Here is a 23242-nt window from a genome sequence, read left to right as displayed (position 1 = left end):
TATTAGAGATTACAACCCATAATAGAACGAGAATAATGTATTGGCAAGAATGTTAGACTATAAAGAAGCTATCATATCCCATTTAAGTTGGGCTAGCCTCTTTTTGGGATTCCATACTTTGGGACTTTATGTTCATAATAATATTATGCTTGCTTTTGGTACTCTGGAGAAACAAATCTTGATCGAACCCATATTTGCCCAATGGATACAATTTGCTCACGGTAAAACTTCATATGGATTTGATGTACTTTTATCTTCAATGAATAGTGCAACCTTCAATGCAGGTCGAAGCATATGATTGCCCGACTGGTTAAATGTTGTTAATGAAAATAGTAATTCATCAAAAATTCTTTATTTGCTTACAACGTGTGACTAAAAAAAGAGGTTCTATAGGGCATTTCCATTTCAGTCCTTTTATTCAATTCAACGATTGATCAAAAAGAAATTTTCAAATTTAAATAAATAATAAATTACAGGAACTTATATCAACCAAAATCAAAGACTTCTATTTCTATGTAATGATTCAAACTAATGAATTCACCCATTTAGATTGATTGTATCCATGTGGGATAATGATAAGGAAGAGAAGAATTTACAAAAAATAAGATTCAGAAAAAATGAATTGTTTAGAGAAATGGTATCCAACTAGGTGTATGTAATATATAAAATGGCTATAAGTAGGGGTGGCCACGGTTCCGGTTCCAAATGGTTCCGGTTTCAAAAAATTTGGAACCGGAACCAATCGGAAATTCATAGTTTCGGTTATGGTTTGAGACTAAACGATTACGGTTCTAGTTTCGGTTCCTTAATGGTTCCAAAACCGACGGTTATGGCTGGTTCTCCGGCAAATCGCATAATTGTAAAATAAAAAAGTATAGAACATTTTTTCTTCAAAATTTAAAATTTAAAAATTTTTGAAATAATTTTTTTTTTTAAAAATACCCTTAAAAATTAAAAAATGCTTGAACTTAATTTTTTTTTTTTAAAAAAAAAGTCTTCAACTTAATTTATATTTTGTTTAAAAAAGTTGAAACTTATTTTTTTTAAAAAAAAAATTGAACTTATTTTTTTAAAAAAAGTTGAAACTTATTTTCAAAAATTAAGTTGTCTACGTATCCTCTTGAGGTTTAGAGGAATCAAAGCATACATAGTTCTTACTCACCTTGTACCAATTTCACCCCTTTTATCTTAGTCGCTATTTCCACTATCAGTTGATGTTTCCATTGAGGACCCATCGTAAGATCATATAAATCTTCATTTTCTTTGATATTCTCTTGTGTTCTTAGTTCAGCCTTGCTCCAATCATTCATGCATGATTGTGCTTCTAGTGAATCAATGTCATACTAGATCGTGTTTCATCAAGTATGTTTCCTCCTTGACTAAAAGCTTGTTCAACCACAACAATGGAGACCGGAGCTGCTAAAACTTGTTTTGCAATTAGTGAAAGGGTTGAGAATGTATTGGCGTGACGACTCTACCAATCTAAAATTGAAAAATTATTATCTGCAAAACTATCACCAAACTCGAAAGAAATGATAAGATAATTATCAAGTTTGGGAAAAGAACTGGATCTCCTATGTTTTATTTTTTTTTTTTTGTAATAATATACGTTCAGCAATACCAACACATACCTTTTCAGTTGGGAATGATTGATTATTAAATTGAAAAGAATTAGAAGAATTGGATGAAGGACTAGTCCAATGGGCTAGGGACACCTGCGCTATAAACAAAAAAATGTAGTGTTAAATAGTTTATTTAGCTTTTTCAAAATTTAAACTATTATATAACCGTTATTTTTTAAAAAAATTACTCCCTCCGTTCTTTTTATATAGGTACAGTTTTCACCAAAATTAAGAAATCAGTTAACTAAATTTTTCTCCTTTTTTTTCTAATACATCCCTAGTATCACATTAACTCCTCTAAAATATAAAATTGCCTTTAATAATTTTTCTTGATTGAATAAGACAATAAATGCATTGTCTCCCTAAAAAAATAGAGGGTTTTGCTCCACTATTGCTAAATAAACGGGATTTGCTGCACTATTGCTAAAAAGAAATGGAGGGATTTGCTTCTACAATTTAGTTTTTTGGGTGATTGATTTCAATTTGGCATTGGTTTTGCCTAATCGCTCATTGGGAGCGGTAGTTGAGATTCTTTTATTTTTAGTCGTTTTTCTTTTGCTGGAATTTGTGGCTTTCTTCTTAGACCTAAGACTCATTCTGTATGTGTGGAATGACAACAACCAAAGAAAAAGAGACGACTGCTATCTAGTCGTAATGGGGAGGTGCTAAAAATATTGGCTTGGATTGATGGTGTTTTGACTGAAGCTGTTTGGTTGTACTAAAAAAGGAAAACAAATGGATGCAAAAAAACCCTAGTTATGCTCTTGCCTTTGGAGGGAAACTTATTGTTGGTCCCTCTTTGTTTAAGTTGTGTTTGAAAAGGACTATTTCGTGCGCAGATAATCTTCCAACAGACTTGAGTATCTATTAAATAATTTAAATATGGAGTAACTTCACAAAAAAATTGGCCCAAATTGTAAAATCGCAAATCTTAACTGTGCTCTATTTCTAAATTTTGTGTTTTTAAAAGTCAAATTTTATCTCAGTCAGGAAGCAGTTTTTCTTAATTGGACTACATTTATTTTTCTAGGTAAATTTAAAGAATAACAATTTTATCACCAAAATTTCTTCACATATGCGCTATATATTTTTGTCTAACATTATCTTGATAATATCCCGCAATAAAATAAGACAAGGGTAATATGCGATTTTTACATTGGCTTTTTTTTCAATGTTAGCAAATAAGGCAATATTTCCTATATAAAAAAAAAAAAACCCAAATAGGAAAGTTTTGCTATATAAAAAGGACGGAGGGAGTAAAAAAAAAGTTCAAGATCCTATTCTACAATAGTTTTAAAGGTAATTTTTAGTATTTTGACTAGGGTTAAATACTATTTCTATTATTTATATTGATTATATCCTTTAAACATTTAGCTAACAACTAGTAAAACAATTGAGAATTACTATTATAGTAGCTAATAGAGAACAAGGGTTGCTAGCTCTATTTTTTGTTTTCATGAATCCTCTTAATGACCCAATCGAAAAAATAGATAGAATGAGCTGATCTAGGGTGTTAGTTTTGAAATTGCATTTTTGCTAAACCTAATAATTTCCATGGAAAAATGCAAATACGATAAACAAAAAGGCTCGAAACTAGGGGGAATTGTGTTGAAATTGGAACTAGATCAGTTTCAGCTAAACCAATCCAATTCTTTTTTAGGATTGTAATCATTGAAGCGACACTACGCTTAAACTTGGTACATGTAGCATGACAACAAGCAAATGTTTTAATTCATCTCTGAACTTGTCCCGACAAAACGAATACTTAAACTTATAAAATTGTATATTAAATATTTTAACTTCTAAAATCATTTTATTGAACATTTCAATTCACAAAATTAGATCAGCTAATCATTTATCATATAGTTGAGGGAAAATTATTATTTCGTCCCTGAGGTTTTACATAATTATTTAAGTAGTCATCGACATTTATACATATATTTATAACGTCCCTAAGGTTTGCCACTGTCATATTAATTGGTCCTTCTGTCAAAAAAATACACTTTTTCCTTTAATTTTGAGAAGAAAAGACGAAATTATCCTTTGGAAAAATAATTATTTCGTCCCTGAGGTTTGCCATAATTATTAAGTAGTCCCCTACATTCATACAAATATTTATAACGTCCCTGAGGTTTACTTCCGTCATATTAATTGGTCATTCCATAAAAAAAATACACTTTTTCCATTAATTTTGAGTGTAAAAGACGAAATTATCCTTTATAAGTTTTCATTGGCATTATTATTAATCTCTTTGCTCTAAAATATCTGAAACTCACATTTTCACTATCTTCCTCAATCCAACGTGGTCTTCATTGCCACCACCGTGTCAATGAAAACTATCATCTCTATAGCTAGATCACCACCAAAACTAAAACCCAACATCCAAACTCAATCAAGCCATCATCACCCTTCATTCATTTATCTCTCTCTCCTTGATTAGATGATTTAGGTTAATTTGGTCATTCTATTAAAAATTAACAGCAAAAAGTGTGTTTTTTGGACAGAAGGATCAAGTAATATGACGGAAGTAATCTCAGGGATATTATAAATATTTGTATAAATGACGGGGACTACTTAAATAATTATGGCAAACCTCAGCGAAGAAATAATTATTTTCCCTTTTAGTTTTGTTGGTGATCTGGTTATGGAAATGATACTTGACAGAGACACGGTGATGGCAATGAAGATCGCGTTGGGTTGAGGAAGATGGTGAAAATTTGAGTTTCAGGTATTTTAAAGGAAAGAGATTGACAATAATGTCAATGAAAACTTATAAAGGATAATTTTATCTTTTTCGCTCAAAATTAATGGAAAAAGTGCATTTTTTTTATGGAATGACCAATTAATATGACGGAAGTAAACCTCAGGGACGTTATAAATATTTGTATAAATATCGGGGACTACTTAATAATTATGGCAAACCTCAGGGACGAAATAATTATTTTTCCAAAGGATAATTTCATCTTTTCCTCTCAAAATTAATTGAAAAAGTGTATTTTTTTGACGAGAGGACCAATCAATATGACGGTGGCAAACCTCATGGACGTTATAAATATATGTATAAATGTCGATAACTACTTAAATAATTATATAAAACCTCAGGGATGAAATAATAATTTTCCCTATAATTGAAGAATGTAAAAGTTTATTATTCTAAAAGTGAACTAACCAAGCAAATTTTAACGATGCTATAAAATTTTTTAACAATTTTTTTTAGTAATTACTGTGTTATGAAAAAAAAAAAAAATAAAAAAAAAAACACGAGGAATTGCTATTCACGACAGTAGTTTTGTCCTAAAACGTAAAGCAAAAATTTTTGGGTAATTTATACATCTCTCTAAACGCAAAAGAAAGAAATACTAAATCCATCTTAGAGAGAGCAATATTTCATTCCCAAAGCCCCAATTTAATTTACAATTAAATATTCTAATAGGAAGAATTAGTTGTGAATTCTTCTCTGCCAAAAAGAAAACGAAAATGGAAAGCTCATCGGAGTTGGTACCGTTCCCGTTGCTGATGACTCCGATCGAATCCAACTACAGAGCATGCACTATTCCTTACAGGTTCCCGTCAGACAATCCAAGAAAGGCTACTCCTACTGAGCTTCAATGGATTGATCTCTTCTACAGTTCCATTCCTTCCTTCAAGTACTCTGTCTCTCTCTCTATTTTTCTTTCTCGATTTTACTTTCTTTTTTCTTCTTTTTTGTGATTCTCTCTCTTTATATTATGCAGGAAACGTGCTGAGAATGATACTACAGTTACTGATGCTCCTGCTAAAGCTGAGAAATTTGCTCAGAGGTAGCTTTTATTTTTGCTTCTAAGCAAGTCCAGGGATGTTGATGTTATTGATTGAGTCTCAATTCTGAAATGAGTCTAATTTACTATGATTTAGTCGGTTCCATTGGTTCTATTGATTGCAAAAGAATTTTGATATGAATATGATTCTAGTGAATTCAAAGGGATATTTGAGTTTGGAACAAATAAAGAATTGGTTTCAATGTTCATTTTTTAATTATGCCTTACATGCATTGAATACTTTTTAGTAATCTTTAGAATTGATATTACATGTCCTTCAACATTTACACCACTTTGTTTAAGACTTTGTTATTCTGATTTGTGCTGTTTCTGTGATTTTTTTAAGGTATTCTGAGATCCTTGAGGACTTGAAGAAAGATCCTGAGAGTCATGGTGGTCCACCTGATTGTATTGTAAGATAAATTACTAGATTCATTTCCCCTTTCATTAACATTTTAAGATGATTTTCTTCATAGTTTAAGATATCCGATCTGATGATTATTATCTCTCTCCATTGGCTTGGTTCTTTTGAGAAATGTAGCTCCTCTGCAGACTGCGTGAGCAAATCCTAAGAGAATTGGGATTTAGAGACATATTCAAAAAAGTCAAGGTTGGTGCTGCTTTCTTTTTCGGCCTCATATTCAAAAAAGTCAATGAACTAACACTGTGGGCTTAGAGGGGATCCCATTTGCTAGAAAGCGTATTTTTAACTTGATTCTTCTTAATTCTTTTTTGTCAACATCAAATCCTGAGTGGGAGGAGAGGAATCATATCTCTCAATCACTATAAATACTTGACTTAAACACTTTACTTCTGGCACAGGAGATAGTATTCGGGGATTTCACCCTCTTTCTGCCGTTCTGAATGTCTTTTTCTCATCAAAACTGTGGCGGTGTGTTTTCCATTCTGTTTAAAATAGAAATGTTTTGTTTTGTGATGCAATAGTACGAAGAGAATGAAAAGGCTATATCTCTGTTTGAGGATGTTGTTCGTCTTAATGATGCTATTGAAGATGGAGTCAAGCGTCTAGAGAATCTGGTTAAAGGAATATTTGCAGGAAACATATTTGACCTTGGTTCTGCACAGGTTGGTTGATATTATTTTATGATTTTTGTAATCTGTTCTTGTATCTTTAGCAAATTATGAACTCATTGTGACTGGTGGATATAATTCATGACTGCATTTGGAGAAAAATCTAAACTACTTGTTCTGGAGGACTTTACCTTGACAATGCTTTTTCTCTGTTTGGATCATGCATAACGCTCTCATTTTAAATCACCTAACTTTTTGGTCTTCCTCTGCCTTGAGATACCTTGAATTAGTACAATTTTCTGTCTGCTAAAGCATTGATATATACTGCTCATGTTTATATCATTTTTTTGGGTTTCGTTTGTGCTTGATTTATGTCAACAGCTTTCATTCATTCTTCAAATTACCACCTTTTCTTGCTTATAGGAAAATGGTTTTATTTTATTTTTTTAATGTAACAAAATGCTGTAAGTTTCTGTAAATTCTAATCTTAAGCATATAAATTACCTTGGTTAATCGAGTGCTCACTGCATAATTTGTAATTGAAAAAGAGTGATCATTTCTCATCTCAGCATTCTCTCTTATGTACCTATTATTTCCAATTTCTTGAAGCTTGCTGAGGTTTTCTCAAGGGATGGAATGTCCTTTTTGGCTAGTTGTCAAAATCTTGTCCCTCGACCCTGGGTTATAGATGATCTAGACACCTTCAAAGTGAAATGGAGCAAGAAATCTTGGAAAAAGGCAAGTTCCATGTGATATTTCTTTTGTGATATTGCTTTTGTAAGTAGTCACTGGGCATATCTAAAAAGAGAGTTTAGGACCTTTTTTTTTTCCAGGATTTTTCCTCACGACTTTCCTTTTTGATCTTTGTCACAACAGGCTGTCATCTTTGTTGATAATTCTGGAGCAGATATAATTTTGGGTATTTTGCCCTTTGCAAGAGAGCTACTTCGGCGTGGAACCCAGGTTTGTTTTATATCATTTTTTGCAACTCACTTCAAGGTTTGTTTTATGTTTTCAGTAAATTTCTGACCAAATTCTACCTGATCCAAGGACTTGTATTCTGCTACTTTGGATTTTGTTTTAATAATTAACTTGCAAATGATGGTAGCAGTTAATGTAACAGCCACCATACATGAGTAGCAGCAAAAATTGGGTATAATCGCATAGTGGCCATAATTAGCTGTTGCACTTGTGATTCTCAAATTTTCTTCTCAAAATATTATTAGTAGGCCAAAAACCTTTAAGAAGTATCTTAATGTTGTCCAATAGTTGTTATTTAACATCTTGCCTATGTTTACTTAGTTATTGAAAGGCAATATTCATTGTTTTCAATTTCAATCGAAGTACACTGGCTTTGAAAAACCCTGACTAGGTCGATTTTGAGCTGAATTCTCGTATATGCATACCTATACTCATTGACAAATATCATTAGTCAATAAACCCAAGAAAAATTCTGCTTCAAAATGAATTCAATCATCCTGTTCGCAGCCAAAGCATAGCGATATATGCCAATGACATATCCATAAAATGGGAAAAAGAATTGGCCTTTCTGGGTTCCAAGTAAATTTTGATGTTTGATGACTCAATTGAGAGTAAATTATCAAATAATAAAAGCTATACCCGCCATTACAAATAATTCAACTTGAAAGAAAATGACACAACCATAGAACTGTAAATGAAAAGTATTTAGATCCAAAGAGGTGAAATACGAATCGGCTCAGCAGCCATCAGAAATAGTTAATTACTGAATGGATGTCCAAATGAATCTTAAATAAAGCTGTTTCCAGGATATAGAAGAGGTATAGTTATGGTCCATGTCAAGATCTGACTATTTTATACTGGTGCAAAGTATGTGATAAAATTGGTGCTATGAATTTAATCACTTTAAACATTTTATCCTCTAGAATTCTGTTTCTAATGCTGTGGACCTGTTAAGGACAAATTTTGAATTTTAGATGATTGGATGCCCAATGCCCTATGCACTAGATGCTCAAGTAAAATTCTTAAGTTTCTTCAAGATACTAGAGTCATTTTATTTAGGACATTCAATCTCCTATTTTCCTTTTTAAGTTTTTAAGCATATAATTGACATTCTCAAGGGTTCACACATTTGATTACCTATAGTTTTTCATTCAAAAATACATTCTAACCTACTAAAGTGACTCAATAAGCTCATAGATCCCAAAGTATCTTTGAGTTATTAAGCCAATAAGTGAAATTCTTAAGGTTGTTATACTTACTCAACTCTCTCTGAAGGCTATATGACATTAAGGTAAAGTGCTAGTTTCTCAATCATAAAATGATCTGATCCATTGAAGTGCCGTAGAGCTATACTCCTCATATAAATAAATAAAATAGCAAAGATACTGAATGAACATTTTAAAATATGACAATGCAAAAATTATTTGCTATAAGCAAATCGCTAGAGGGATTTTAGGTTTGTGAATATATCCCTCTCTCCCAAATAGATTTGAATTACAAATAGGACCTGGGTGTTGGCCCATAGAGAGGGTAAGTGCATTTCACATAATTTTCTCCTCTTTTGAAGAGTTTGGCCTCAAAATATGTAAGAGGGATTATAACAGTGATATAAAGATCAAAGAATTAGGGGATAGGATGGTGAGAAAACAAATTTTTGCTTCTATTCTGCATTTATATTAAACCTGGAGATCAACTATTTCAGCTTTCTGACTTCAACTAATTGTGGTTGGCCTGGATAAGAAAAAGGCAACAAGGCACCGCAGATTTTTGTGTAGAATTCTGCCTACAAGAATGTTGTTAATGAGCAATGTATTTTGAATGTTTATGCACATTGCAAACTGTAAATATGTGTTTTGTTAGTTTGAGTATGACCGCTATTGCCATTGTACATTCCTTGAATATTAGAATATTTAGAGGCACTGAGTCAATGTTATTTATGTATGGGAAGTGGTATCATGTCTCATCACATGCATCAATTTGATCTTTGGTTCTCCAATTTTGATGTGCATTCAAAAATCCATTTCCATTTGAATGTGTTCATACCAATCCTATTCCCTTTGGCTATTCTAAATGTAGGAATTGGTTTCGAATATTTATATAGTCTGCTATGATTCAGTTTTTGGTTAAATATTTATACAGTCTGCTATGATTCAGTTTTTGTTATTGAAGCAAACCAAACAAAATACATAAACTATAAATCAACTGTTCCTTTTGAAGGTCAGCCAAACTGAACCATGATTTGTTCCACTTTTTTTTTCAGTCTGGCCATTTGAACAAAATAATTTAGTACCTAATTGCTAGAACAACTGATTAACACCTTTTGCTTTCTTCCAATCCAAAATTTATCTTGTTCTTTCCTTCTCTTTGCAGGTTATATTGGCTGCTAATGACTTGCCTTCTATTAATGATGTCACTTACCCTGAACTGATTGAGATTATATTGAAGGTGGGAGGAAGAAAAATTATTAAAGCTATGGTGCTGTTGGATCTTGGTTTTTTCTGACTTTAAGTGCCTATTTTCAGTTGAAAGATGGAAGTGGACAGCTTGTTGGTGTAGATGCCTCTAATCTTTTGATTGCCAATTCCGGAAATGATTTACCGGTAAGGAATGGTAATTCTGTCTTTTTTTACTTATATCACAGTTTGAACAAGTAGCTTTCACTAACTGAATGATGGGTGTTCTTAGCTGTACAGTAATGAGCCTCTTTTGGGTTTTCCATCATTGGCAGGTTATTGATCTTACAAGAGTATCACAAGAGCTAGCATATTTATGTAGTGACGCAGACCTAGTAATATTGGAAGGGATGGTAAGTTCTTTATCAAATATTATCAATATGAAAAGGCCGTGGCAATTGCTAAGTTGGTTTGGGTACAAAGTTTGATAAGTGTTCTAGTCAAAGTTATCAATCTTGTTGGTTTTGGCCTTGGTGGTCAATGCTTCTTGTTTTGGTGATGAAAATGGGACGTTAGTTTCGAATTGGCTAAACTATTTCCTGTTTTAAACATCCCGAGTATGTTGTTCTGGCTGAAATATGCATCATCTAGGCTGCATCTTTATTTAAGCTTTGTAGAAACTGACAAAAGATGATTAAGTAATTACTCCAGTGGCATCACAGTACATATCATGGGCACACAGACTTCATTTGCTTTGGTCAATTACTACTGCAAGGCTGAGAGAGAGAGACTTGTAGAAATGCGAGGTGAAGAACTTCCTTGAAAAGAAGTAAACTAGTCAGTTATATTAATAATTAATAAAAAGTAAAATGGTTTGACTTCTTTCTTTAGAGAGAGAGAGAGAGAGAGAGAGAGAGAGAGAGACTTGTAGAAATGCGAGGTGAAGAACTTCCTTGAAAAGAAGTAAACTAGTCAGTTATATTAATAATTAATAAAAAGTAAAATGGTTTGACTTCTTTCTTTAGAGAGAGAGAGAGAGAGAGAGAGAGAGAGAGACTTGTAGAAATGCGAGGTGAAGAACTTCCTTGAAAAGAAGTAAACTAGTCAGTTATATTAATAATTAATAAAAAGTAAAATGGTTTGACTTCTTTCTTTATTTCTTTTTCTTTTTCTAATAACTTCTCTATTTTGTTATCTTCTATTTCCTTTAAAGATATATCCCACCAGATCTGAAACAGGCTGCGATGACTAATTAAGTTCCTTCATGCTTAATATGGGTAAAATTTTGCATAAGTTATTTGGATAATTTTAGTGCTAACGACCTTGAAAAGTAAAGAACTTTGGATCAACAATTATGAATTTTTTTTCTTTAACAATTTTGTTTGCCTACTTGGTATTATTTATGGCAACCCAGAAGAGGAGTGTGCAGAAAAGGTCCATGTTTTGATGTAGGCTAAATTTTGGCATAATATTAGAAAAAGGAAAAAACTTTTCTTTTCTGTTCTAATTTTTTTTAACTTAGTGATATTTTTACAAATTTATGATTATTAAATATTATACTAATTGAAATATATCATTTTAGCAAATATTTTATCTTACTTATAATCCATATTACCATTATTTTGGTGCATCTCCTCTAGATTGGTTATAATTGATCCCAGCATTGAAGTATTCATTTATAATTGATATGAGAAAAAAAAAGCTATTAGCCCATAATTTTAAGTAATATTTCACTAATGATTTTGAAAATGAAATATTTTATTGCATCAAAACTGAAATATCTTACACCAATGAAAAAATCCATAATATCTTAATGGTATTGAGTATTGATAACTTTGGTTCTCATGTAGAAGTGATAAATGGCAAATGGGATTTAATTGTTGTTGGCTAACCAAGGAAACCAGAATTAGATGGCAGGATAAACAACTTCTAATCTATGGTTATGATTGAAATAAGCAGTCTCTAGAATGTGGACTTCTCCAACATTTTTGCACTTAAAACATTTGTTTCTTTTGGCAGGGTCGTGGTATAGAGACGAATCTTTATGCTCAGTTTAAGTGTGATTCTCTGAAGATTGGAATGGTAACTCTCTAGGTTATATGCTTTTCTTTTTCGTATGAGTATAAATCAATGGGCATTGACTTGTACGATTTGATTGATTTTTTCATTGATCTCTTTTTTTGCTTTCCCTGCCCTTTTTAATTAGGTGAAACATCCAGAGGTTGCTCAGTTTCTTGGGGGACGGCTTTATGATTGCGTTTTCAAGTATAATGAAATTTTCTGTTAATAATTTTTATTCATCTGTACTTTTAACCCATTTGTTTTAGCCAATCATTCAATATGCACATATTTTAGGTCTTTATCACCTATTTTTTAAATCTATGAACTAAAAGGTCCATTCATTTGATTAATAAAGAATCTCAAAAACTGATTAGTACATTTCCCTTTTCTATAATTTATATACATTTAGGTTTGCACGCAGTTAAGGTGCTGTTTTTTCACTATGATATCTGTTAGAGATAATTGATATTGCAATTTGTGTGTATGTTCATCTGTGGTTACTTGTGCCTGCATGCTCACTCACATCAGTTGCCATTCTCTATTTCTAACAAGGACAAGTAGCTCTTCAATGTGAATTTCATCTCATTTTATTGATAGATAGCAATGGCAAAGGTTAACATGGAAATTCCATCTAATGAAGCAATGATCAGTTTTGAGGAAAAAAAAAGAAAAGAAAAGAAAGGAAATTGTTTATTGTTGACATTCGATCACTTTTTTTTGGTAGGATATGAAGCCATTTTGTTAATCCCACATAACCCTTCTGGTTTTCCTGTATTTCTCTTCATTCTTATGTATCCATTTTCACCCCATTTTGGTCCCCAGGAGTTCTTCACAATGATGTAGTCTAGGCCTTTTGATGCTCCATATCCAACTGCTGCTACCCCATGATCTAGATCGGCTCCACAAGGTCCAGTAAATACCCCCTGCAAAACCAATACCCAGTTTTGTCAAGGAAATGTTCGGAATATGCGGGCTATGAAATTTTATAATACTTGTGGTCACATATGTCTATATGCTTACTCCTTTATAGAATTGGAAATCTCTTCCAGAAGCCTCAATAGCTACGCTAAGAGGTTGGTGAGCTAGAGCCTTCAACAGACTCACTTCATCATTTTCTGGCACATCATGGTAACCACTAATACTCACTACCTCCATCTCTTCCTGAAGAAGAAAGAAATATTAGGCAACATTTTTATCACTAATAAAATAATGTTTTTTTGTTAATTGATGTCACTTTACCCTCTTTTCGTCACAAGTGCCTTCTTCCATTAGATATGGGTAGTCGTCCTCCTTGTGGAGTCCTCCATTGTTCATTATGTATTCAAATGCATAGTCCATGAGTCCTCCATTGCAGCCATTATTAAAGCTGGTGTCGCAGTCGATCAACTCTTGCTCCGACAGTGAAGTTAGGTTTCCTGTTACAATCTGGTTTATGCCTTCTACAGCCGCAACTGTTGAGAATGCCCAACAGCTACCGCATGAGCCCTGATTTTTTACTGAAGTGACTGCTCCTTTCTTTCTCCAGTCAATGGATTTAGGTAAGTCTACTATATCTCTGTAAGTGAAGTCTGAAGAAGTTCCTCTTTTAGGAAATTCAGTATTCAATCCCAAGTACTTGCTTTTGAACTCTTCATGTGTCAAATCTGCAAAGTCATTTAATCCAAGCCAGTAGGTTGTAATATCTCTGTTCCTGTGGTCAATATGCATCAAGTTATCTTTGAAAACTTCAAATCTATGTAGCTTCTCTTCAATGCTTCTATAGGTCTTGCCGTGTTTCGACATCCATGATTCAAATATCGCAGTGAGTTTATCCATGGATGTCAGGTGCTCTGGCGAGTAACCCATTATTGAAAAATCGTGAGCTACAACCAAACAGATGAAGAGAGATGCAAACAAGGCAAAATAGGAGATCTTTGAAACTGAGAGAGCCATTTGGATCTAGATATCTGATATTTGAATCTAGAGTAGATGGATGGAGGAGGAGGAAGAGTTGGATAGTTATATATAGGCTTCGTCTCATATATATGCTTGCTTTCAAGTGAAGTAGCTGAATTATTTTAATCTCATGCCGAGTCTTTAAGTTTGGTTCTTTTAGCACGCTTTTGCTCTAAGCATTTTGTAGTTTATTGGTGATGAGAGAATTATAGCATCACACTACCAATATAAAAAACAAAATGAAAGACGAGAGAATGCTTATGTTTCCATGACCAATCTTCATTAGTATTGATGAAAATGAGGGGGAAAACGATGCATTGGGGTATACATGAGTTGAGTCGAGCATGAACCTATCAGGCTCAAGTTTGGCTTGGAATTCAACGAGCCAGAAAGTTTTAGGCTTTGAGTTCGAGTCGAGGCTCGAGTTTAACACAAACAAATTTAAGCTCAAACTCGGCTCGAATAAATTTAGAAGAAATATTATATATACAAGTTCGATAGAGCTTAACGAACTTTCAAGCGAACTTTCAAGCTGAATATCATTTAAACTCTTAGCTTGATTTGAGCTGAATTTTTTTTGAACTTTTCTCAAGTAGAGTTGAAACTTTTCCACCCACCCCTAACGATGAGCAATAGATATCTCCATTTGAGACCTATTGTGGGCCTGTTTGGATTGGCCATTAGCTGTTGGCAATTTATTCCAACTGTTTGGTTTGATTGCTTATATAAATATATAGCTGTTGTTTCAGTGGATTTTATTCAAGGAAACCCACTAAAATCAATGATAGGTACACGAACAGGCTCATTCTCTCCTTCAAACTAATAAGAAGTCAAGAACTTGAAGTACATAAATTTAGCAGATGATTCAAAATTAAGTTGGATTTGATTGAATATGAGTCAAGATTGATCTTACTGAGATTATTTATTTCAAATTTCTTATTAAATAATGGTTGTTATTAGTAGAATGATTTGATATATTTATATATTCAGGGAAACCGCATTATTAAACTAACTGAAAATCATTAACGATAAGGGCCTCGATGTAAGCTCAGATCAAATATGGAGACTAGCATAGGAGCTAGCTGCTGTCTCGTGGCAGTAGCCACCTTTAGGCACAGCCATTGAACCACTAGTCACCTGAGACGAGGCTTCATTAACATGAGCCTCCTTCCATTATTCTTGTAAATAACGAATGGCTGAGTTGCTTATCATATAATGTGGAGTAAGTGTACCCTTCCAGACCAAAACATTTCATCCATTAAAGAACAATACCAAGCCCGAAAATCAGTACCAACCAATCCATGTACCAAAATACCATACTTTCCCAGAAGGCTGGAGATGGTAATTTTACCCGATCCCGCGGTTACTCGATCTGATTTTAGCAGATTCAAGTAATGAATAAATGAATTTGGGATACGTTTGGATAATATTATTATTATATGTATTAGATTTGGGTTTAAGGACTCTGCTATTCACTGCCCATTTAATAAATATTCAAAAATATTTGAAATAATTATTTTTTAAAAGAAAATTTATATGTATTATGTATATAATTGTATAGTATTTATAATTATATTTTTTTATTGAGTTAAAATAATAATTTTATAATTTTTACTTTTTATTTTAAAAAAATGAAAATAAAAATTATTTTTAATGTTTAACCGGTAATTATAATCGGATTTGAGACATATTCAGGTATTAAAATAAATTTCTAAATAGGTTCGGAACGAGCTTGGGCAGTGCATTTTGAGCGGATACTTGATTCGGGGCGGTCCCTTTAGAAAGCATCCACTCTAACACACATAACCAATGCATGTAAAGTCCTTCACGCAAAACACAGTTCAATCCAACGTGAACGCCTGATAGGAGTAGAGAATAATATGAAAAGTATTAAAGGTCTATTTAGCGAAATTAATTGTTTTGATAGCTGTTTAGCTATTTTAATAATATTTAGCTGTTAGTTATCTCAATAACTTTTTTTAAAAACGTTAAAGCTAAACATTACATGAGTTACTTTTTATAAAATGATATATTAACTTTTAAAAGTTAGTTCAAAGCAATATTAGTGAATATTATAAAAAATAGCATTTATCATTGTCAAAATGCAAAAACCTACTTGAACATTTGTCGAACGCAGGTTAATTTGATTTTTTGAACCGAATATCATCTTCTAGTTCAAATTTCATACACCCATATATATAAATGATTACATCGGCATTTGGGCCATCTTTTTTTTTTTTTTTTTTTTGGAACGGAGTATTTGGGCCATCCGATACATATTCAATAAGAAAAGAACACCCACATTCAGAAATAAGTAATAAAAGGCTAATGAACCAAAGGAAAATAAGTAAGCGGTTGTGCTTTTCGTATATTCTAAACAACCAGTCCAATATCCTTAAAATTTTGCACTCTTCATTACTGGAATACCGCACACCAGGATCGGCAGCACCTTTCCAGTCTTAAGATTGCAGCACTGAAATGCACTTGAGGTCGAGCTTGCATGAATCTAGAAAGTACATTTGCAATGAATATTAAATCAAGTTAGTTAGATAATACTGCAAACTAGAATTCTATAAGGTGACGCATTGCTTCACACTATCAATTTTGGACAATTTTTCATTTATAATTAATGGAGTGGCCACCATTTTGCAACTTTGCATATTAAGTTTCTTAAAGATGTCCATAACATACTTCCTTTGCAAAATAAAGATGTCATTCTACTCTTTTTCCATCTCCAGCTTGAATTCTTCAATAACTCATTATTATTTTTGGTTACCAATAAATCATCTACATAGAGAGAAACCAATAATGTGTTACTATCATACGAAAATTTGATTTAAAGAGTTGTGTCACTGTGACTCATCGTAAATTCTTGATTCAAGAGGTAAGAAACAGCTCTGCTGTACCATGTTCTTGGAGCATGTTTGAGGTCGTAGAGAGCTTTGTGCAGCTTGTACACTTTAGCTCTCATAACTTGAAGCCAGCTTCATATTGCTTATAGGGTCAGAGAATGCTGCATTGCATTCTCATAAATTTCAATAAGAGATTTAGTTTTCAGAATGGGAGATGGGAGAGTCTAAGCCATCACATGTTTCTTCAATCTTACTTATTCTAAGAGCAACCAAGTCGTCTTTCTTTAAGAAGATTTTGTGTTGCAGAAGATTCGATAGCTTCATTTCTTATAATTTTGTCCATATTTTAATAAAAAAAAAAAAAAAAAAAAAAAATTTCTTCATCTATCTTGATGGCTCTACTGATAAGTGCTTGGCAAATGGCTTAACTCCAATTCAAGCTTCAAAGGAGTCTTGCCAGCAATAGATTTATTGGTATGAGTTTTAGAATTTTAAAAAACCAAAATTTTTTAAGGGAAAAATTGTAGTACATTAAATTTTTAATCTTAAAATTTCAGGGTTTAATTTAAATGACAGTAAATATGTAATGTATTTAACTGTTGTAAAATTATTTTGGTAATTTACTAGAAAATGCCATTAATGAAAGTATTTTCCCTGTTAATGAAATCGTTTGCCATTAACTTATATTAAAGCTTTTACTCTGTTTTTCTTTTAGACTATGAAAAATGTAATATAATCAAAGATGTAATGCATTGAAATATGTAATATAATGGAATGTAATCAAGATTCTATTACTATGTTTAGTAATGTAAGTGAGAAAATTTATTGAATGTAATCACCATTCCTTTTTTTATGTTTATTTGAAAATATGTAATGTAATTAGCATACCACCACTCATTACACCAACCATCACCACCGCCACCATCACAACTACCACTCCACTACCACCACTACCACAACCACCATTGCCTCAAACACGACTCCACCACCACCACATCATTATTAATACAAAATAAATATTTGAACCAAAAGCTATTCGTTATATTAAGCTATTAAAGACCATTTAGATTTATAAATTTATTTGAACTAAAAAATTAAAAGAAGGTAACCCAAAAAAATACAATATAACAAGATAAAAATTAAAGTCATTAGAAATTAATGTTTTCATATATTTTCATTGAATAAATTAAATTGTAATATAAAATTATGGGCATTTTTTATATTTTTAGTGCTTTTTCATTCTATTCTTCTCATCCCTATAATAAAATATAATTTTTATTAGGTATTGCATATTAAAAACTAAAATATAATTTTTATTATGCGGTGGCAGAGTGGTGGTTGTGGTGGTCGTGGTAAAGTGGTTGAAGTGATGGTGATAGAGGAGTGGTGGTGGAGCAGTGGTGGTGGTGGTTGACGTGGTGCTGATAGAGTAGGTGGTGGTGTGATGGTGGAGCAGCAGCAGCGATGCGATAGTGGTGGGGTGATGGTGGTGGTGGAGTGATAATGGTGATGGAGTGGTGGTGGTTGTGGAGAAATGGTGGGGGTGGTGGTGGGGATGGTGGAATGTTGGTCGAATGATGGTGGTAGTGATGGTTGAGTAATTGTGGTAGTGGTAGAGTTTTAATTAGTATTACATGTGCTTGATGTAGGACAATACATGTATTTTTTTATGTAATAAATATTACATCAATTTAAGTAAATGAAGATTACATATGTAATCTCAATTACATTATATTGTTAAAAAAAAAAAAGTCTAACTAAACAATATAATCAATAATGTAATGTAATTCTACTTTTATTTTCAAAAACGCCAAGCTCAAAAAAAAAAAAAAAAAAAAAAAAAAAAAAGAGAAACCTAGCCGCTTTCTCTTTCTCTCCTAAACCTAAAATCTAAAAGATCTTTTTCCTTCCACGGGCGGCCACTGATGAGCTCTGACTAGTAGTTGCCCCATCTTCTTTTCTTTTTTTTTTTTTTTTTTTTTTTTTTTTTTGTAAATAATCCTCAGCTCTGTATACAAATCTGAGTTTTTGTCGCCCAATTATTGCTATTTATTGTCACTCATACATTAGGATTTTGCTCTCAAATCTAATTCTGAGTTATTGTTGTCACCATTATGGTGATTTTGCCTAGCGTCTTTTATTATTTGGATAGTTATGTAGAAATAAGTTCAGAACTCCGGAAAAAGTTTGAAGGTAATCAGATCGGACTTGTAGAAAGACCATAGAGTTGAACAGTGGCCATGAATAGCCACCAAGTGAAGCAAGAGATCGTCGATGGTACAAATAAGTGGGTTGGTGGTTTTGTATCTGTGAACTTGATCAGACACTTTAAATCAAGATTGTGTTTTTTTATTCTTTGTATAAGTGGTTTATTGTTAGACTTTCTATACAAAAATATAAAAACATATTGATTTGTATCCCATATCTGTATGCAGTTTCTTCTTAATGAAATTTCTAGTTTGATTTCTTCTTAAAAAAAAATAAAAAAATAGTGTAATGTAATTCTCATTTCATTACATGATTGATGACACCATAACAAACATGGTCTTAATTGAATGCAAATACAAGAGCCAATTTCTATTCATCCAAATATAATAAAAATATTTCTTTATTCAAGGAATAAACACTAATTTGGCCTCTAAATTTATTTAGAAGAATTAAAAAAGTCAAAGTTTATTTTTTTTAACCAATTTAATTGCTGAACTTGTTTAAAATGATTAACAATGACATATTTGATTATAAAAAAAAGGACGGATTTGATCGTTTAGGCCAATTTAGCCTTTGATTCTTTATTGTGCTTGCAAAGTGGAAATTTGCATATAGACATTTTATTAAAATTACAATTGGGATCAACTACATAATTTATTAAAAGATTAATTAAATATAAAATAGAGTAAAATGATATACGAAGTATATTGTGCCCCCTTTACCGTAACCGATGATTTTAAGTTTATAAATATATAATAATTTGAATATTTTAAAACTGACCTTTATAATTGAGTTTATTGCATATGAAATTCATGTGTTTCTCATGTGGAACAAATTAAAGTTAACTGCATATTTTGTGAATTTACTATGTATTAGAAGAAATGATTTTTTTATAGATTTTTAAACTTTTATTCAGACGAGTTAAAAAATTTTGACTTGAACATTTTTGCTATAGAAAAACAAGGGGAAAAAAAAAAATTCAATCCTATTGATTTGAATCAATTCATTGTTTTGCAAAATTCAAGTTAGGGGGACAATTGATCCAAAAGGTTACATTTAATCTTTTCAATTTAGAATCATTCTAAATAAGTTGAGTTGAGAGGCTCAGTTTGCCTAAAATGTCTAATTTAATCTTCTAATCTTTCTAAACAAATATACGAGACCAAACTGGACTTTATTCATTAATCCAACAATAAACAATACCGTCTTATATACTTCACAATAAATCCAATATTATTATATGTACTAAAAGGCGTTGATAAGTCATTGTTTCTCATAACAGTGATTTTTTATTCAGTCCCTTATATTTTTTTAATTACAATATTAATTTTTTATTTTAATCCTTTAAAATCTTTATAATTACAGTAATGTCATTGCTACTAATTGACAATTCTAACATTATAGTCTTATTTTTAATTACAGTATTTTCCACATAATAGTATTTTTCTCACTTTTACTCTTTGATATTTCTTTAATTACATTTATGCACTTTTATTTTTTTAAAGTTTAAAAGATAATAAAATTCACTTTGATTGATATGCCACTATAGTATTTTGTCACTTTTGCCCTTTGATTATATTTATACTATTTTTTTTTTGTTAATTATGTAAAAGATAATAAAATCTATTTTTTATTCACATGGTTCTTGAAATAAAACCTACAATAGTGTTTTCTCACATTAATCCTTTGATATTCTTTTATTACAGTGCATTTTTGCTACCACTTTATAACTCTACCTTTATGACTTCAATTTGTACGATATTATCCTTTGGTTATTTAATAATTTATTTGTGTTAAAGTAAAAAATATATGAGAAATTTGTGAAATGTAGTTTATAAATATTTAAAAATTACATTAGTTGCTAGGTAGAATTGGAGAGATGTAAAAATTGAAACGACCCGAAAATTCAATTTCATAGAATTTTCATTTAAAAACTAAATTTTTAATCTAACCAATGAAATTCAGTGAAAAATATTTTATTATTGCTTTACCGGACCTGTAAACCAGTTTGAATTTTTCGAAAACTAAGTGAAAAACCCACAAACCGAGTCAAATCACTGAATTGGATCAAACCGGTTCGAATCGAACCGGAATGCCCAAAAAACTCTAGAATCATTTTCTTTCTTTCTTCTTCTTCTTTCCTCTCTAGTGTGCATAGGCGACCCTCCTCCCGCCTTCCCGATTTCGACCAACGCTCGACGAGAGCGAAGTGGCGATCGACTCACCTCGTGCCATTGGTCAAGTTTCCAGCCTTCCATCGCTCCGATCGGACATCTAGTGGTGCAAAAAAATGATCTCCTTTTCCTCTTAGTGACGCAGCAGCGACTCTGGCGATCTACGCCGTTTCCGGCGGTTGCAGCATGAAGGAGGAATGCCGATCGCTTCATCTTCTCCACGTGATCATTTCTCGTCCACCAATTTCGGCGACGAAGGTCGGATGAAGAAATCACAGGAGCGGTGGCGAGAGGGTGACTGTCGAGCCCATTCCGGTTAGTTAGGGGATTGAGCTCGCGCAACTAATGCCAAAAACGGACTCTTGAGTGAAAACCGAGCTAGATGGTGTGAAAAGCGCTCGATTTCGAGTAGTCACGGTTTTTTAGCCACTGAAAATGGCAGCGGCGGTGACTATCCGACGACCAGCCTGCGAGTCTCCGGCGAGGTCCTAAGAGACAAAATGATCTTCTCTTCCTGCGGATCGTGGAATTGTAGTCCAATTCTCAATCGATACGCTCTAAGACTTAGTTCGTCACTTTTGTTAAAAATTCCAAACTTAAATTTATTGGTTAATTTATTTAATTTCGAATAAATAATTAATAGAAGGACTTTGAAATTTTAGGTTTTAAGGTTTGTGAAAATAATTGGGGTTTTTAGGAGAATTTGAACTTGAGATGCAGTCGTTAGAAATTGTGTTTATATTAGATAATTGATAACGTAGGTTAACTAGAATTGATTATTTTTGTGGATTAAAATTTAGGAACTTTAGTTTTATATGACTACGATATTGGGCCTTATTACCTCTAAGTGTAATCAAGAAGCAATAACAAGTACCTGGTCATCTTTATTGACTTGTGATTTAGTTGTTAGTTAAAGAATGTATTAATCTATGGTATAATTGTGGTATAATCAAATTTTAGGGGAGGCTCTGCCGGAATTTCGGTGGAATCTAAGTTAGTCATAATTAATAATTAAGTTAATAGGTTTATTTAGATAAAATTCTTTAACTTGTTATATATATATATATATAGAAATGAAGTTCTTTATTTACTTTTTTATTATTTGTTTATTTGTTTATTTATTTATTTTCCAAATATCAATTATTATATTATATTACTAATTACTACTCCTTTATTTAATTGTTATTGAAAATGAATGTCTAATTGTACACTTGCATCACGATATTTAATTATTTGATGTGCCTGCATTTAATTGCAATACTTGATTATTTGTGTTATGAAAATGTTATGCCTTGTTTGTGTGGATTGGAATGAAGTGGGTCACCATGGGTTCGTGAGGGCAGTCCTTGATATCGTCGGCCATGTATGGGGGATCGGCGCCCCCGTGTGAACCTGATGATATGATATGGATGATATGATATGGATGATATGGAAAATCACAGGGTGGCCTCCTGTTGGTATAGAAAAGAAAAGAGAGAATGGAAAAACAATGAGAGGGCTGGTCAAGTGAGGATTAGACTGGTCGGCCATGTATGGGCGATTGGCTCCCTGGTGCACACATCATGAGAGGATGGGTCATGTGTGAGAACGACTCATCGGAGGTTTCGGTGACGCCACAGACCAATTTCCACGTGATGTGATTATGTGAAGGTGTTAATATCTGTGATTGCTATTGTTGTGCCATGTGCGTGATCGCCTGCATGATCATATATTTAGTCGGATGACTAGATTGATATATTCACACATTCGTGTGAATGCATATGTTGTGCAATAATGATAATTCATTAATAAACTCATATGTCTTGTTTAACATTTCAGGAAGTAGATTCTTCTAAACCCCAGTTAAATCTCTGTTTCCTTCACTGCGAAGCTAGAAAAGAAAATATTTACTTCCAATATTTAGTGTAATTGTGAGTTTATAAAATCTAAATGTTCTGTTTAATATTGAACTCCGCAGTTCTAGGAATAAAATCAATAAACTGATGAGGATGTTCAATTAATCATTTATGAAAATGCTCGAATCTGTTAGCCTATATTAAGTGTATATTGTTTTATTTTTGGGCTCGAACTATAAATTGTTTAAGATGTTAAATTTAGGCTAAAGAATAATAAAATAATGAGATTTATAATGCATGACAATATGGCCTGGATGCTTGAAATAAACATTGATATAGTTAAGATTTGTAG

General features: G+C 32.2%; 2 protein-coding genes across 2 annotated transcripts; one reads left to right on the top strand and one right to left on the bottom strand.

The window, feature by feature from the left end:
- The first annotated feature begins 4944 nt into the window (after positions 1 to 4944).
- Positions 4945 to 12264, top strand: LOC105635662 (damage-control phosphatase At2g17340). The gene is made up of 12 exons (XM_012218773.4): positions 4945 to 5269; positions 5357 to 5422; positions 5766 to 5832; positions 5961 to 6029; positions 6365 to 6505; positions 7061 to 7189; positions 7328 to 7414; positions 9803 to 9877; positions 9955 to 10032; positions 10161 to 10238; positions 11845 to 11907; positions 12032 to 12264. The coding sequence occupies exons 1-12, from the start codon at positions 5100 to 5102 to the stop codon at positions 12110 to 12112; spliced, it is 1104 nt and encodes a 367-aa protein (XP_012074163.1). The 5' UTR covers positions 4945 to 5099; the 3' UTR covers positions 12113 to 12264.
- Positions 12265 to 12450: 186 nt separating this feature from the next.
- XCP1 (xylem cysteine peptidase 1) lies at positions 12451 to 13848 on the bottom strand. The gene is made up of 3 exons (XM_012219020.3): positions 13126 to 13848; positions 12907 to 13047; positions 12451 to 12809 (listed from the first exon to the last, which is right to left on the bottom strand). Exons 1-3 carry the CDS (start codon positions 13816 to 13818, stop codon positions 12594 to 12596), a joined length of 1050 nt encoding a protein of 349 aa, XP_012074410.1. The 5' UTR covers positions 13819 to 13848; the 3' UTR covers positions 12451 to 12593.
- Between the last annotated feature and the right edge of the window lie 9394 nt (positions 13849 to 23242).

This window comes from Jatropha curcas, chromosome 10 (genome assembly GCF_041381405.1).
Source record: "Jatropha curcas cultivar XTBG-Jc1 chromosome 10, XTBG_Jcur_1.0, whole genome shotgun sequence".
Taxonomy (NCBI): domain Eukaryota; kingdom Viridiplantae; phylum Streptophyta; class Magnoliopsida; order Malpighiales; family Euphorbiaceae; genus Jatropha; species Jatropha curcas.
Note: the sequence above shows the minus strand (reverse complement) of the source record. Positions and strands in the feature narration are given on the sequence as shown.

Excerpts from the sequence above, each read along its gene's own strand:
- LOC105635662 (XM_012218773.4), top strand. The coding sequence starts at position 5,100 with ATGGAAAGCTCATCGGAGTTGGTACCGTTCCCGTTGCTGATGACTCCG. Across the intron at positions 5,423-5,765 it reads GCTGAGAAATTTGCTCAGAG|GTATTCTGAGATCCTTGAGG; the intron begins GTAGCTTTTATT and ends GATTTTTTTAAG. Across the intron at positions 5,833-5,960 it reads GTGGTCCACCTGATTGTATT|CTCCTCTGCAGACTGCGTGA; the intron begins GTAAGATAAATT and ends TGAGAAATGTAG.
- XCP1 (XM_012219020.3), bottom strand. The coding sequence starts at position 13,818 with ATGGCTCTCTCAGTTTCAAAGATCTCCTATTTTGCCTTGTTTGCATCT. Across the intron at positions 13,048-13,125 it reads GCACTTGTGACGAAAAGAGG|GAAGAGATGGAGGTAGTGAG; the intron begins GTAAAGTGACAT and ends TTTCTTCTTCAG. Across the intron at positions 12,810-12,906 it reads ATTTCCAATTCTATAAAGGA|GGGGTATTTACTGGACCTTG; the intron begins GTAAGCATATAG and ends TTGGTTTTGCAG.